This window comes from Penicillium bovifimosum (assembly GCF_028826915.1).
Source record: "Penicillium bovifimosum strain IBT 22155 chromosome Unknown utg000003l_segment0_segment0, whole genome shotgun sequence".
NCBI lineage: Eukaryota > Fungi > Ascomycota > Eurotiomycetes > Eurotiales > Aspergillaceae > Penicillium > Penicillium bovifimosum.
This window is the reverse complement of record NW_026622712.1, coordinates 1,707,027-1,722,135: the sequence shown is the minus strand read 5'-3', so window position 1 is coordinate 1,722,135 and position 15,109 is coordinate 1,707,027. Positions and strand designations below refer to the sequence as shown.

The 15,109-nt window shown below is 48.8% G+C and overlaps 7 protein-coding genes across 7 annotated transcripts; 6 read left to right on the top strand and 1 right to left on the bottom strand.

The window, feature by feature from the left end:
- Positions 1 to 590: 590 nt before the first annotated feature.
- Positions 591 to 2,029, top strand: N7515_003702 (uncharacterized protein; the record flags this gene model as incomplete). Its single annotated transcript, XM_056664446.1, has 3 exons — positions 591 to 849; positions 976 to 1,232; positions 1,271 to 2,029. The coding sequence occupies 3 exons, from the start codon at positions 591 to 593 to the stop codon at positions 2,027 to 2,029; spliced, it is 1,275 nt and encodes a 424-aa protein (XP_056523503.1).
- A 1,331-nt stretch (positions 2,030 to 3,360) lies between these two features.
- On the top strand, positions 3,361 to 3,795 carry N7515_003701 (uncharacterized protein; the record flags this gene model as incomplete). Its single annotated transcript, XM_056664445.1, has 1 exon — positions 3,361 to 3,795. One exon carries the CDS (start codon positions 3,361 to 3,363, stop codon positions 3,793 to 3,795), a length of 435 nt encoding a protein of 144 aa, XP_056523502.1.
- A 2,326-nt stretch (positions 3,796 to 6,121) lies between these two features.
- On the top strand, positions 6,122 to 8,752 carry N7515_003700 (bifunctional terpene synthase/polyprenyl synthetase family protein; the record flags this gene model as incomplete). Its single annotated transcript, XM_056664444.1, has 9 exons — positions 6,122 to 6,194; positions 6,478 to 6,524; positions 6,581 to 6,828; positions 6,896 to 7,568; positions 7,629 to 7,783; positions 7,834 to 8,099; positions 8,164 to 8,230; positions 8,290 to 8,371; positions 8,435 to 8,752. The coding sequence occupies 9 exons, from the start codon at positions 6,122 to 6,124 to the stop codon at positions 8,750 to 8,752; spliced, it is 1,929 nt and encodes a 642-aa protein (XP_056523501.1).
- A 2,719-nt stretch (positions 8,753 to 11,471) lies between these two features.
- Positions 11,472 to 11,963, top strand: N7515_003699 (uncharacterized protein; the record flags this gene model as incomplete). The annotated part of the gene is made up of 2 exons (XM_056664443.1): positions 11,472 to 11,580; positions 11,641 to 11,963. Coding segments are annotated over 2 exons (432 nt in total), but the record flags the coding sequence as incomplete, so codon positions are not given.
- Positions 11,964 to 12,465: 502 nt separating this feature from the next.
- Positions 12,466 to 13,104, bottom strand: N7515_003698 (phosphotransferase family protein; the record flags this gene model as incomplete). Its single annotated transcript, XM_056664442.1, has 1 exon — positions 12,466 to 13,104. The coding sequence occupies one exon, from the start codon at positions 13,102 to 13,104 to the stop codon at positions 12,466 to 12,468; it is 639 nt and encodes a 212-aa protein (XP_056523499.1).
- Positions 13,105 to 13,321: 217 nt separating this feature from the next.
- Positions 13,322 to 13,792, top strand: N7515_003697 (uncharacterized protein; the record flags this gene model as incomplete). The annotated part of the gene is made up of 2 exons (XM_056664441.1): positions 13,322 to 13,606; positions 13,666 to 13,792. The coding sequence occupies exons 1-2, from the start codon at positions 13,359 to 13,361 to the stop codon at positions 13,790 to 13,792; spliced, it is 375 nt and encodes a 124-aa protein (XP_056523498.1). The 5' UTR covers positions 13,322 to 13,358.
- A 123-nt stretch (positions 13,793 to 13,915) lies between these two features.
- N7515_003696 (putative protein kinase) lies at positions 13,916 to 14,920 on the top strand (the record flags this gene model as incomplete). The annotated part of the gene is made up of 4 exons (XM_056664440.1): positions 13,916 to 14,003; positions 14,063 to 14,382; positions 14,432 to 14,672; positions 14,730 to 14,920. The coding sequence occupies 4 exons, from the start codon at positions 13,916 to 13,918 to the stop codon at positions 14,918 to 14,920; spliced, it is 840 nt and encodes a 279-aa protein (XP_056523497.1).
- Between the last annotated feature and the right edge of the window lie 189 nt (positions 14,921 to 15,109).

The window sequence follows — 15,109 nt, the reverse complement described above, 5'->3', positions numbered from 1 at the left end:
ACCCAATCAATCATATCCGCCGTTCGTCTGTCGGAGCTGCTACCATTCCCTTGCGGGCAACTATGGACTGGCATGTCGCAGAATACTGCTTCAAAAATTTACTATCGCGTAAATTTACCGTATATTTACAAACTTCGAGTATATTACTGAGCCCCTGTAAAATAGACTGTCCCAAATGTATAGAGCCCGTAGATTGGACAGTACTGTGTAGAAGAATCTACTCTGGAAAGTGAGAAGTTTTTGATTTACGGTACATGGAATACCGAAAATTACTATAGTTTTTCCGTATCCGGGACCCAAAATCCCATATGGTATGTATAGATCGGGCTGAAGCCATGGAAACATATATCTTCCAAGGTTTATTTTGGGCTCACTTAGTCTTGACGCTTCTCTGACTCTGCTCTCCATCTGCTCTCCATCTGCTCTCCATCTTCTCTCCATCTTCTCTTCATCTTCTCTCCATCTTTACTCCAGTCCACTGTCCAGCCCTCTGTCCAGTCTTCCCTTTTCACTCTTCAATAAAAAGATTCTGAGTTGATATTCCTTTCTGCCTCAAGTGCTCTTCACAACTCGACATCATGTCATCACCAATGCCGTCACCAATCCGCCTTTCCCCACAAATCAGCAACCTACAACAAAACTCTCCTTACCTCGACATTTACACAAACGCTCCTATTTCTCCGCTTCGAACCCGAGAAAACACCCAACCTTTACGGCAAACTCTCCCTCACTCTCACCCCGAGCCGAAACGCTGGGAAAGCCCCGGTGCCTGGGGAGCAAGACACATAAACGACTCGGCGCCTTTTACGCTCTGGGACGAAGTCAACCGCAAGTTCCACCATCCTACACGTGAGCAGTCCGCCTAGATCCGGAGAAAGTTCGGGGATGGAACATTGAGCCACAATGGATGGCTGATGCGCATCGAGACCGCCTCTCCACCACAGCCAATCCCATTCACACTTGGAGCGATGCCAGTTCTGTTCGTACCTCCTGGAGGCCCGTTCGAAGAACCTATCCCTTCCGCTCCGTATCCTAACCCTCGTCTTCCCAATCCGTGTCCGGGGGTTCGCTGGCCGCGAATGGTCAACCCGACCAAAAGTCAGAGAACAGCTGTTCTTGAGGCTATTTCGCGACTTGCTAATGTACGGGCTGCCATTTTTCTTCCGTTCTGGACAATCTTCGAGCTTGAGACAGGAGAGATGGCCGCAGCTACCCAGAACCCTCACTACCCGGTACCGTGGGAGGCAGAACAGCACTCTATCACCACCAGGATATCCCCTTCTTCAAAACCATGCGGAGTCTTACCCGCCCTCGGATCATTCAGCCATCCAAGGCATCCTCCCTTAGTCCTGCAGTACATGATACCGCAAACTACCTCAGACGATCGGCTCTGACGCCAGGATGCAGGGTCGAAAGTGGATTTGAGGTACCAAGCCCAGGATCGCAACCAACCACCGCCGCAACCACATGTGGGGTCAAAATTCGCAATAACGGAGGAGAAGAAAGGCTGACCGTGGCTAACCATGGGTTTCTGTCCTCGAAAGATATCTACCACCCCCAGGTTAACGGGGGGGACCTGATTGGCCAGGTGGTCGATCCCAGACCTGAGCTCGACGTAGCTCTCGTCAAACTTACACCCGCGGCCTCTTTTAGCTTCACCAACACCTGCTACTTCCAGGCTGAACCACCCACTCGCCTTTTAGAAAGCGCCCACATCGGCCAAGGCTCATGGAGCGAAATTGATGGTATGAGTTCCGGGCTTTTCAGCATGATGAACACTGGGATTATTGAATCACGACCAATCCGTCCAGTCGGCCATCCCATGATTCCATTTTCACAATGGGATACCAGATTGGTCAAGTTGATTTTCGGAAATATTGAAGGCTTTGTCTCAGATGGTGTGTGCGGTGCCCCGATCGTTGAGGTTGAGTCAGGCGGTGTTGCTGGCTTTTTCCATTTGAGTGATGGCTCTTTTGCTACTAGTGCTGTTCTTGATGATCTGGTTGCTGAGGGCTGGGGCCTCGTGTGAACAAGGAACCTTAGCTATTTTCGCAAATGGTCGCGCATCTTCGGGTGGAGCTTCTCGCGGTTTCCTTCTGTTTTTCTTTTCTTTTCTTCCGTTTTCCGCTTTTCTCTTTTCCTGTGAGTCATGGGTCTTTCGCCTAAGGTGCATTTTTCGATGTGCTGGTTGCTGGGGGTTAGGGGTTCAAAGTTACATAGTTTGAACAAGGAATTTTTAGTCATCAATTGCTCCGGCCCCGGGGCGGGGGAGAGTATACCTAGTTACGACTTACGGGGGCACCAGTTTTGGTTCGGCAGGCACCTGGGCACCTGGACACCTGGATCACCCGCTAATTTAGATAACATGCTGTAAGCCACCTGGGCAATATTATTGAGATTGAGTTTAGCGGAGCGTCATTTCTGGGTTAGTGCGGTAGTCGCGCGACTTGGGTGATTCTCACCCCGATTCTCACCCTGTCTATAGCGCACTCACCCTTGTCACCCCCGGTCGCGCGACTGTAAAGCGGCGCTCACCCATTTCTCACCCAGGCGACACCCACCCGACTATTGACTGCACATAAGCCACACGCCGGTGAGTTAGTAGTTGGGTGGGTGACCACCAGCGAATCCTCACTGTTGTATGTTTTTTGCTTCTATCTCTTTTGCCTGCTTTTTGCACCTGTAATGGATCCTGTCTACTCCGTAGCCTCGTATGAAAGGAAGGAGGTTTGATAATTCATTATCGTTCATACATATCGCCAATTCGTCACCTACAGTACATTGCTGCGACATACCCGTCAGAGACCAACCTTGGAGCCTTTATTGATCATTGAAGACCATAAACCATTCAAATCTTACAGGTACCCTCGCTTCCTTTGCTGGCGACTCGCTGATACCTCCTTGTGTTAGACTGGAGTCTGTCTGGAGATATTGAAAGCCTAAGGCAACAGCAACTCAACCCTAGTTCTCGGACATAAGTTGTACCGTTCCGAACTATATCGCCCGCCGACTAGGTACAGCCCGAGATACAAATGACAACATCAAAATGAAATGCTACAAATTGAGCCAATGAAATTTCCCAGGCAAGTGAAGTGAGGCACTCTCGTACTACTACGATCACCTCTGTGAAGTCGGAGTTCCCCGGGAGTGCCGGGCCAGTGAGCATTATTGGCAGCGCCTCGGCGAAGTGGGGTTGTGCGATTCCGATACGTAAGGCGCAGTCCCGGAAGATCAAGAGCTTCGCCTCGAGTACGTCGTACAGCGGCAAGCTGTAGCGCATCTCGTTGTCGGTGTACATTTTGGTCAGGCTCTCAAGTTGCTTCGGGGTTGGGCCTTGCGGTTCAGGAAGGGAAGCCGCTCATGTTCAACGGCGGCATTGTCTTCCTGGAAGGAGAAACCCTGACCCTCCGGCAAAAGGGTCAGGGTAAGCGCCTAGAGGTTGCTGCCACGAAGCAACAGTACGTGGACCAACGCGCCCGAGGCGCCTACATCGCCTCAATCTGCCAGCCCGAAGCCTGCTTCGACTTGTCAAGCGCTGCCCAGCACCAGGACCCCACCGAGGGAGATACGAAGGCGCTCAACAAGCGCATAAGGTGGCAAATGGAGAACCAGGAACGAGGCCTACACTTCCTTCCTTTGGACCTCTCCGCGGTCCGTATCTTCGTCTTTGTGGACGGCTCCTTCGCCAACAACCGAGACCTCACCTCGCAGCTCGGCTTTGCCATTATCCTCGCCAACGAGGAGATGCGAAGCGATGAGGGCACCTTCAAGATCCGAGGTAACCTGATTCGATAAATTTTTGCAGCCTCAGACGGAAGTGTTCTTCGTGTTTTCTGAGTACACTATATCCATGGGTGCCGTGTGACTTCGACTCCCACCCGCCCAGCTTCGTATGATGCCTCCAGGGCTGCAGCATGGAATCTCCGAGAAGCTACCCTACCTTTTCTGTTAATGCAAGAGTAAGATAGCACTGAATTTACTGTCATTTGGCATGGTCACTCACGATTCTAAGTTGAAAGATTCCAGTCACAATAAGCATGAAAAGCGCTCGGTTCGAATATATCTGGCCAGTTGGACTGCATACACTTGTTGGGTTGATCTCTCCGACCTGAATTCTCATCAAAGGCGCTATCCCCGAATAATCACCCTTTCCACTAAGCCACAAACTGTTACGCTACCCAGCCACAATCTGTATGGCCTGTGCCCCGATATATCCCTTCGAAACCAGGTGACGACTGACGAACGCATTCCATGGCCACTCCTGACATCTTTTGTTCGCGGTCTGTGCCAACCCAAACGTGAGCACTCAGCACCTCGTGAGTTATAACAACAAAAAGGAAATAAAAAGCAAATTCAATGTACGCAGTATGGAACGTAACGGAGACTCTTGAAGAACCGTGCCAAAGTACACAGTAAATGGTTCGTCGTTCACGTAGGTTGAAGGGCTCTCTCCCCTGGAATCATGTCATCTTCAGGGATCGAAGTTTTGGTGGACCGCATATTCTGACGGTTGTGTCATGTAATTCACAAGGAAGTTGCCGTAGACATCAGATGGGTTTGCTCGTTTGCTTCTGAGTCCACCTTGGATACTTGGATATCGATCCTGGGCTCCTCCGTCTTGTCCTAGCCTATGACTATATCGGTCTCCATGCTTCTTCAATTCAGATACTCAAAACGTGCTGAAAGACCTTGAACAGTCCAGACAAGGTTGCCATTGGTGTAGAAAATCTCTCGGTTCTCTCTCATATGGACTGTATCATCGAATCTCATGACATGTCTTATCTGCTGCCCGGATGGTCCAAACCCGTTCGGGTTCACAGGGAGGTGAGTAAGGTTCTGCATGTGGTTCCTTCGGAAAGCCTCTTCATAACCTTCGCATACCATCGAGGCATTCCTCTCTGATACAGCCTCATAGCGATAGCCAGATATTCTCGGCTCGAATCCTGTAGGGTCGTTGGTAGACGGTACCCCTCTGTCAGACCCATTTCCCTTTCTTTTTCAGCCACCACCGCTATATAAACTTCTCTATCCGCAAATTTCTGTATGTCAGCTGCGTCCTTTGGGTAAGACAACAAGACTAGATAGAGAGAGAAGAAAAGTTAAAGAGAAGAAGAGAGGAGAAAAAAGGGGTAAAGAACAATACAGCCGGATTCCTCCTACGAGGTTGTTAGGGGTGACTGTTTACAGGAGAGAAGACCTGTCAACTAGGTAAGAAGAAACAGATGTAAAGAAGAAGAAGAAGACTTTTGATAGGTTCGACAGTAGAACAGAGACTGATTCTTGGAGAGCTCTCATGGCCCTCTCCAAGTCGAAGTATTTAACAACAAAGAAACAGTATGACTCCTTGTCAACACAATGAAAATGAAGAGGGAATTCCCTGATACCATCTGATAATCCCTCATAAAATATGATAATCCCTCATAGACAATCTGATGACCTTCCAAATGACATGATAGTCAATTGAAGATCGGCTGTGATAAACAAGATAATGCGGGGTCCGAGGTACGGTCCGAGCCCTAATATGACGGTCCGACGGAAGCCCGATAATCCTCAGGATTCAGATACATGCATGATCAACTGGGGCCCCAACCGAGATCATCCGGGGTCCACGTCTCCGATGACGTGCGGGGCTGGACGATCATACAATGTCTGAGCGCTAAGTGATGTGAGGGTCCCAAGAGGGAAACCCCGTGGGCCGTGACAGAGGTCTCCCGGCGCCCGATGGTCTTGGGATTTAACTGCGACGCTCAGCTTCGCCTATCCCGTAAAAGGCAGGCGGAAAGTCGAACTGTTTACTTCCATTGGGGGGGGAATTGCTGAGCGCAATCAATTTGCTGCACCCAAGTGTTTTTACATTCACCATTCACATGTTCATATATTCACATGTTTTTACATTCACATATCATGAGCATCTCGCGCGCTTTTGAAAATGCAGTGTAACAAGCTAAGACCCACTATCAAAAGGATACTGTGTAACACATCGTTGATGAAGTCATGGTTTTCGATCACTGCTCCGCTTCCTAGAGGTTTTATTAAGGCTGCTGAGACGTCGAAAGAAGGGCAAAACAGTTTTGGAGTGTACTGAGCAAAGCTGCCATCCGCATCAGCAAAGCCGAACTCAATGGATTTTGACAATCACCAACAAAATGATGAGACATCATATGTGGTGGAACGACAAACACCTGATATAGATGGTCTGTGTCATGATTACACCCTGCGGCGGCACAAGCATGAGCAGGGAGCGAACGAGGGATCCTTTCGCTGTCGGGCAGATTGGACAAAATATATCGGCCCGATTGAACGTTGGGGGGTTGCAATCCCTACGAAGGGCACTTCGCATCCGTAGTGCTGCCGCTTTGCAAGCCAGAGAGACTTGAACTCGCCTCGTATATTCTTGAATGTATGGGAATGATTCCTGGTCTTCTTACCATTAGTTCCCGTGAAAGAGGAGAGCTGACTGTTGTATCGACTTTATAGATGCCTTTCTCTACGACAATGTCCTAGAATCAGTATCAAAGGCCCTTGTAAGCAGAGCTGCACCCCGCAAGAAAGAAAGTACCGTGATCTGAGACCAATCCAGTTGGATGCAGGCACCGATAACCTTGTCCTGAGTGATACCGAGTACTGCAATGTACGATCAGCAATCGGCACAAAGCAAATACAGTCAAAGATGCTACTGGAGCTTTTATATATTGACAAGACTTGTGCAGAAGTTCTCATTGAAGCTTGGAAGAAAATGGTTGCGGCGACTGCTTCTCGAGACAAGTCCTGCATCTTCGATAATATAGAAGACTATGTCGAATATCGAATTGTTGACACCGGGGGGCCGTAAGTTGTGTTTGAAAAAGCTGTGGAACATGGATATATTGCAATGGAATGCTAATGCTCGCATTAGTTTTGTGGATACGTTGATGCGGTTCGGCATGGGAATCCTCTTGACCTCCGACGAGGAAGAAATGCTTGCTCCTATAGTTAGACCTGTCTTCGAGGCTCAGGGGCTAGCTAACGACTATTACTCCTTTGACATTGAGTATAAAGAGTTCAAAGAAAGTCAAAGGACAGAGGGGTCGCATAGTATGACCAACGCCGTGTGGCTATATATGAAGTGGAACAATCTTTCCATTGACGAGGCAAAGGCAAAAGTCGTACAAGTTGTTCGCGGCTACGAAAAGAATTTCCAACAATCTGCGAATGCTTTTATAGCCGACACAAAGCGCTGCCGCCCCCACTTGCGCGATTACCTGGGGGCTTTGGCCTTCCAGATTCCAGGAAACATTGTCTGGAGCCTTCGATGCCCTCGTTACCACCCTGAATTATGCTCTGAAGCGTCAACTTTACTCCGTCCCGGTAATGAACAAGACCATATTCAAAATAGCCAAGACCAGCGTCTTCCACCTGCAAAGCAAGAGCTATCCGACGATGAAGATTCCGTTACAAAATCTAGCATCAGCTGTTCATCAATTGTGGGAACAAGCAACCCAGTCCCGTCGAGCAGATCCTCGGTAAATTCAAGGGACGATTCGACCGACGAGCCGAAGACACAAAGCCGTGCTCAGCTTGGGTCTGAGGTCTGTCACCCTTTCTAAACAAGATACCTTCTGTATATGCTGATTCCGTGATTCTTCTAGCATCTGCTTGCCCCTTACGAATACATCAGCTCTCTCCCTTCGAAGGGGTTCCGTGAGGCCTTCATTGATGCCTTGAATGTCTGGCTAGCTCTTCCCGACAGCTCTGTCCAAACTATTAAATTAATATCACAGAAACTACATACTTGCTCACTGATGTAAGTCCAAGTGAGGTGACTGGTGTCATATATGGTGCTAAATTCTGCAGGCTGGATGATATCGAGGATTCCTCACCGCTTCGCCGTGGCAAGCCAGCCACTCACACAGTATTCGGCCCGGCTTCCACTATAAACTCTGCAAACTGGATCTTGATTGACGTGATGGGTGATGTGCAGGAGCTTCAAACCCCTCAATGCATGGATATAGTCATAGAGGAGCTTCGCAATCTGTTCGTTGGCCAGAGCTTTGACTTGTACTGGACACAACAGGGCGAATGTCCCACTGAGGAAGAATATCTTGAGATGGTCAGCCAGAGTAAGTTTTCTGCTTTTGTCGAAATATGTCTACCCAAGAGGGTTATCTAATGTTATCTCTGCAGAGACTGGTGGCCTGTTTAATTTGCTCGCGCGGCTGATGAAGCAATGTACCCAGTCGCTGCATCTCAGGTACCCAACTCCAGTCCAATCCGGAGACAAATTCATACAAGGAACTGACAACAATACAGAGCCATATCCCTTGATTGTGTTTCTTTGCTTGGCCAATACTTCCAGATTCGTGATGATTATATGAATTTGATTGACGACGTGGTATGTCTATCGATCTATCTTGGCAGCTATCCTTGCTCGACTGACAATCTTCATGACTTATAGTACACGGAAGGAAAAGGTTTCTGTGAAGACCTCGACGAAGGGAAATTTTCTTTCCCGATTGTTCACGCCTGGCATTGCACACCGCCAGACCTTGTCATGCGCGGTATAATCCGAGAAGGAAAGGCCTCTGGTTCCCTTTCTGTCCCTCATAAGAAAATGATTCTGAGTCATTTGCATGAAGCGGGGAGTATGGAATATACCCTCCAAGCTATGAAAAAGCTGCAGATGCGTATCAACAATGACCTCGAGCATGTTGAGAAGGAGGCTGGTTGCGAGAATTGGGTCATGAGGCTGTTGGTTCATAAGTTGTTCGTATGAAATTTTAGGGAGTGGATTATGGCGTTTCGAAAGGATTATTCACAGCTAAACCAGATATGATCCAATACAGTTTCGGGAAGGGCTGAGAAACAACTCGAATTCTTCTATACTCTGAACCCAAAGAACAAATGCTCTAAATACGGTAGACAAATCAAGGCCTTACCACGGGATAGCCCTCCCGCTCTAGGGGGCTGCTCTAAAGAACCAAGAGGAACTTCAGAGGCTCTTATACTCGCCTAATCAAAGAATAATAGCAACTGTCTAATGATAGCCCATCCTTAACCGTCAAACAAAATGGTTCAGAAACAAAAAAAAACATACAACAGTGAGGATTCGCTGGTGGTCACCCACCCAACTACTAACTCACCGGCGTGTGGCTTAAGTACGGCTGAGCGGACGGGAAGCCCTGTTTTCCACACCCTATGGTCGTATGTACTAGGAGTATGATTGAATACTAATTATATAGACATGCTATGGTAGTAAATGCCTCTGGGCTCAACGAAACCCAAACTGGGTTGCCCATGAGGGGCCAGGGATGGAAGTCGCAGCAAATCTTTGGGCTATGTTTATGTCTCACCACCGCGTCGCGTCCCCTCCTTCTTCCACTATTTTTTCGTGCCCTCCTGTTCAGGGAAGAGACCGTATCGAGGTCGTCTAGGGCCCGACGTCCACTTTCTCGTCTAGGGAAAGTTGGTGCTTGATCCGTCTAGGATTGAGTGTCCCTTCTCTTCGTCCAGAGGCTGTACGTTGTTGCGACCACCGCGCCGCGTTCCCTCCTTTATGCGGGATAAGATTGTTTAGTTTTTTGAGGACGCCTCCGAATCAGAGGTGTATTACGGCTGTTCTTGCGTATCTACTAACACCCCTTTGACCTACTACATCGGTTGCATTGCCGCCTTCCCCGCCATCCATCTCCATGTTTTTCAGGTTTCAGGAGACCGGAAGAACTCGAAAACGATAGGATATAATTCGCGCTCTACATGGCTATAGTCGAGGGCCGAGGCTCAGCTAGAGGCTGAAACAGTTTGCGTTGCAAGCGGGCGCTTACTTGTTAGGACCGGCGTACTGGCGGGTCCAAATGAGGGGTCTAGAACTAGAGTGAAGAAATCCTAAGGGGTATTCCTGTATTCAGACTAATCGCTAAGGAGTCTAAGTGACGGTCACTTGTTACTCCCGTGACCTACGGTCAGGGGGACGACTCCTAGCGCGCGCTTTTGTTTGGCTATTCAACATTCCTTGTATACCAGATCTAGTCACATTACGATATGAGATTATGTGTGTCCTAAACATGGCCAAATGGATTGTTTTTTGCTCTTTCCGCATTCCAACGGCTTATCACTGCGAGTTAATTGCTCCGCACGTGGAAAATCAAGCAAGCGAAAGCTTGATTTCGAGGACAAAGCAGGCTTGTGACAAAAGCTGGAACCAGAGCAATCCCTGCTCCATTCCGCGCCCTTTCGTGATCAAGGATTCGCCAGAGATCCAGACCCCGGCAAACATCGTTTTAGTACCCCTTTACATATATTTGACTGTGTTCCATGGAGTTAGCGCGATCACCTGGCGGAGACTCGGCGGAAGCGAATGAGTAGAGTGGGTACAGAGGTACGTCTTAATTGGTCGTATTTAGCTTAAGAATGGAAGCAAGAGCAGATTTTTATTATTGGGTGATGCGCTTTCATTTCCATACACCCCTGATTGGGAAGTCGAGAAATTACTCTCGGTATATTTGAGCTATAGCAGACGTCACGCACTTTCCGTCGACCTGGCTATTGTGGATTAACCGCTAGTCCTAGCAGGGTCTGGCTGTACAAGAGGTGTATAATCCGTTGCTTCATCTCAGGGACTACTCAATTACCCCTGGAAATGTCGATCAGAGGTTCTACTTACCCCGGAAGCTGCAACTCCATCACCAACAGCGCCAAAGCGGTAGCCTCAGTTGGTTAACAGAACTGTGTCTCACCCTGGTCGCTGAGGGCCCGTTTAGTAGCATCAATCACCGAGTGAGCCCCAAACTTGCGGAGGGGACAGGCGAGAGATAACAAGACTTCACCGTGACCGTATAGATGAATACCGTTCGGATCACAAAGTTAATGTTGAGAGGCAAGAAGTGCGCAGCTACCTACAGTAAGAGATAGGCACATAAGTTACGGTTGGGGCACATTGGGGCCAATCGCGACGTGCCTCAGTCACTAAGCAAGGATCGATCTCCTATATCGCGATCTTTAGCCGATAAAGGCTGCTAGTCACTAGCTGGACGGTACAGAAAGGGATGACGAGAGTTAGAGATGGTCTTTTTGCCCGATTAGGCAAAGCAAGACTGGTTGTTCTATCCGGACATGTTACAATGTCCGGTGCTACTTTCGTTCAAATCAGCTTTCCCGGCCCTACTGGGAGCTAGGATAATTCCGTGCCCCAACGCCCCAACATAAACTGATTATTGAACAGGCAATTATAGCACTCGTAGGAGAGTTGGTGGCTTGTAGACTAATTTCGAACTACACAGTCAAACAGCCAACCCCCGTGGCAGTGGTCGAGTAGAATCGTGTAATTTCGACGGAGACGAAAAACATCCTATCCAAGCTGAGACCAACCGTCTTAAACCCCGTGTCCCCTCCCGTGCCCCTTGAGGAGGAGTTCAAGCCGTTCAACAATTACATAAATCCCTGTCCTTTCCTTGTTGATCTCATCACGCAATTATCAGCATCCTTCCATCGCAGCCTGCTCGTCTCTCCTCTCGCTCTCATCATGTCCAAAGCTAACTACATCCCGTGGTCACCATTGGAAGAGCAAAAACTTCCGAACTGACTATCCCGACACCAGCACTTATCGTGGGAGAAGAAGTCGATAAGATACCGTTGTGATTCTTTAGGATTGAACTGCCGGAGCAGTTGGCGAGCCTGAAGATCCGGAGTTCTCAGATTTTACTGGTATTGCACGCGGGCCCGAGTCGCTACGTGGAAAACATAATCAACTACTAAAAGGTATCTACCGGCGGCGTTCGATATCTGCAAGATATCGCCGCAAGAACGCTCAGGCTGTAGGATGTCAACGACTGGCGCATATGCCTGGCATTCCCAACTTGCCACCCTCCCTAAATCTGAGAGCTCCGGATCTTCAGGCTTGCCAACTGCTCCGGCAGTTCAATCCTAGAGAATCACTAACCAGAGGCCAACGGCGATCATGTGAGTACAAGCCTACGAAAAGAAGATAATGCGGGTCAGAACTGATTTAGGTTGCGCTAGATGACGCAATACTCAGGTTGTTTTCCCTACAACGCCGACGACGACACTCAGTCCCGGAGAAACTTTGGAAGATATTGGACCAGGTCCTTGGGCAGTGGTGAAAGATATTACAGCTGCTATCTAAATAGTACTGAAGGGTTAGGGCAGATGTCATTTCAGGGTAAAGGGCTACAGACTCAACTTGCCGATGGCAACTCGTTCCTCCTGGAGCGACGCAAAAAATCAACAGGCACCACGGATATCCATACACATGACTGAACGAACAATGGACGTGCGATGATATTCTTCATATACACCAATGTCTCATGGCACATTCATACTATCGAGCTTGGATCACCCACCGCTAGTCTGCCCAATACAAAGGGTGATGCTCATGATCGCTTCCCATGCGCGGAAACGTTTCCATGTATACCTTCACGCATCGCTGCACACGCCTGTCCTTTGATCTCTATTCAAAAAGCTATTCCTTAACTAGGCGAGGCTAGCACGCGCAATGAACTCCTCTTTTGTCATGTGCCCTCTTCCTTGGGATTGACCCTGTGGCGGGGGCAGGCTATCAATCTGGCCAAACTCAAGTCGGAAAAGTTGGAGGAGAAAATTTGCCATCTGTCTATAGACACTTTCAATGTCGTCGTCGCTGATGTCTTCCCTTATCACCCGACTCGGATGTTGAGATTCAGGATCCCGAAAGATATCAATAAGACTCACGCCGTCTATAAAGTCCATTATGATAAAAGGACCTAGACCAAGGGGGTTGGTTGCAGCCAAACCCCATGCATGAACTTTTGGGACTGGGATAGTGGTACTGCGCTGGATAAGACCGAGAGCTGATACTTCCATGGCCACCTTTTCGTCCACAAATTGGTTGCAAATCATCCCCACACGGGGAAAGCGGACCATCCAGGCAGTACCGTCGCCGAAAACAAATTTCATCCCAGCGTTGAATGCTCCGTGGTGAAAAGTGCCCTCGAGTTGACAAGAGAGGCTCTGCGGATGAAAGGTTGACACCCACTGGCAGAGACGGCCCATTCTATAGGCGTCGTTTATCCTGTCAACCCACAGCTGGCCCTCGACCTTGTGGACGGAATCGATGATTGCGTTGGTGTCCATAATGGTAGGAAGGGGCTTCAGATGGAGGGGAGAAGTGCAGAGGACATGACTCACATGTAGGTTGATACGGGTTTAAGCCGCTTTTATCGTCACGTCATAGGCCATTGCACCCCCGGCAAAAGGCCACAGGCTCGGAGTACCGTCCACGTGATCAAGTTTACCAGCTGTGCTTGGGCTCCTTGTCCTTGATCTCCTTCTTCTTCGACAACTATTGACATCACATTCTCCGTCAGCTTACGAGGAGTGACTCTGGAATGAACACTATAAGGCCGTCCACTCCTCGTTTGTCCGCCTTGCTTCGCAAGAAACCGTTTCCCATGCCTTCTTCGGGGCCACCTTTACCGCCCGGCATACTCGTTGATGAAGAGATCTCGCCAGTGTACGACTCCAAGTACTTCTACCCAGCGAAGCCTGGAGAGGTACTCGCCAATCGATACCAAACCCTAGTCAAGGTTGGCTGGGGCGTGTCTTCAACAGTATGGCTCGCGCGTGATTTGCAAGGGTAGCCTTCAATAATTTCTGTTCAATTCGAAGATCTCTCTGTCTCTAACAAACATATAGGCATATCGAAAAGCCAGAGAGCGTCGTGGCACTGAAAATCGCCAATAACAATGCGAGTTCCGCTGGTCATGAGCGCGGGGTTGAAGAGCACATTTCCACCGCAGACCCATCACACCGCGGCCGCTAACTTATCCGAACATCATTTGACTCTTTTCAAGTTAAAGGTCCAGAAGGCTCTTATTCGTGTCTTGTGTATCCGCCTATGAGGGAGCCATTGTCCATGTATCAGCGGCGCTTTGACGATAGGAAGATGCCACTACCCCTCATTAAAACATACATTCGTGCTCTTCTTACGGGGCTTGATTATCTTCATAAAGAATGCAGGATAGTTTATACGGGTAAGTTCATCCTCGGCCTTACGTTCGGTCGGTGATACTAAGCCTGGGCGGCGGCCTAGATCTAAAGCTAGAAAACATCATGGTCTCATTCGAGGATCCTACCGTGCTGGCTGATTCCATGAATTCTGAGCTCAAAAAACCGATGGCTTTCAAGATTGATTCGACGGGACGACCAGTGTATCAGTCCCGTAATGACTTCGGGCCACTTAAAAGCCTAGGAAGTATACCACAGCTTGTCGACTTTGGCTTAGCAACCAGACTGGAGGAAGACGACGACTGGGGCATCTGGCCTATTCAGCCAGACCACTATCGGGCGCCAGAGGTGATATTGGGTAATGGATGGCAAATGCCTGCGGATATTTGGAATCTTGGTGTTCTAGTACGTCCGCTTTTCTTTAAGGTTGTTATACCCACTAATGCCGGACCAGTTGTGGGATATGATCGAAGGAAAAGAGCTATTTCGGCATATTTATGATCAACAGGATCGCTACGATGCTAAACTACACCTCGCCGAAATGATAGCTTTACTCGGTCCACCCCCTCCAGAGGTCGTACAAAGGTATCAATATATGCGAGAGTACTCGTGGCCGGAACCTGTCAGACGAGAAGACGACAGAGTATGCGAGACTGCGGAGGAGTACTTCTGCGGGCCATTCTTTGACAATAATGGTATCACTAGATTTCCTATCTTGAACGAATTATTCTCAGACTCACGAAACATCTTAGGTCGCTTTCTTTACGAAGACCTGATCCCTGACCGGAAACTACACGACACAGTTTCCTTCCTTGAGGGAGAGGAGAGGGAAGCGTTTCTGGATCTCGCCAAGGGAATGCTTGTCTGGCATCCAGATGCGAGAAAAGCAGCAGGCGAACTGGCGGGGCATCCTTTTCTTCAGTCAAAACAGACAAGCGCCTGATTTCTGCGAGCGTTTGCTAGCGGAATGACTCAAACTCGTGGTTGATCCCAGTTCGGCAGTTCCATCAAATGATGGGTTGAAGCGTTAACATAGTTGTCTTTTGAATGACATCTAATAGAGTCAGTTGATCTGTTTTTTATCGGAAAGTAATCGCATTATGCCTTAAATGTGATCGAAGACATCAAATTA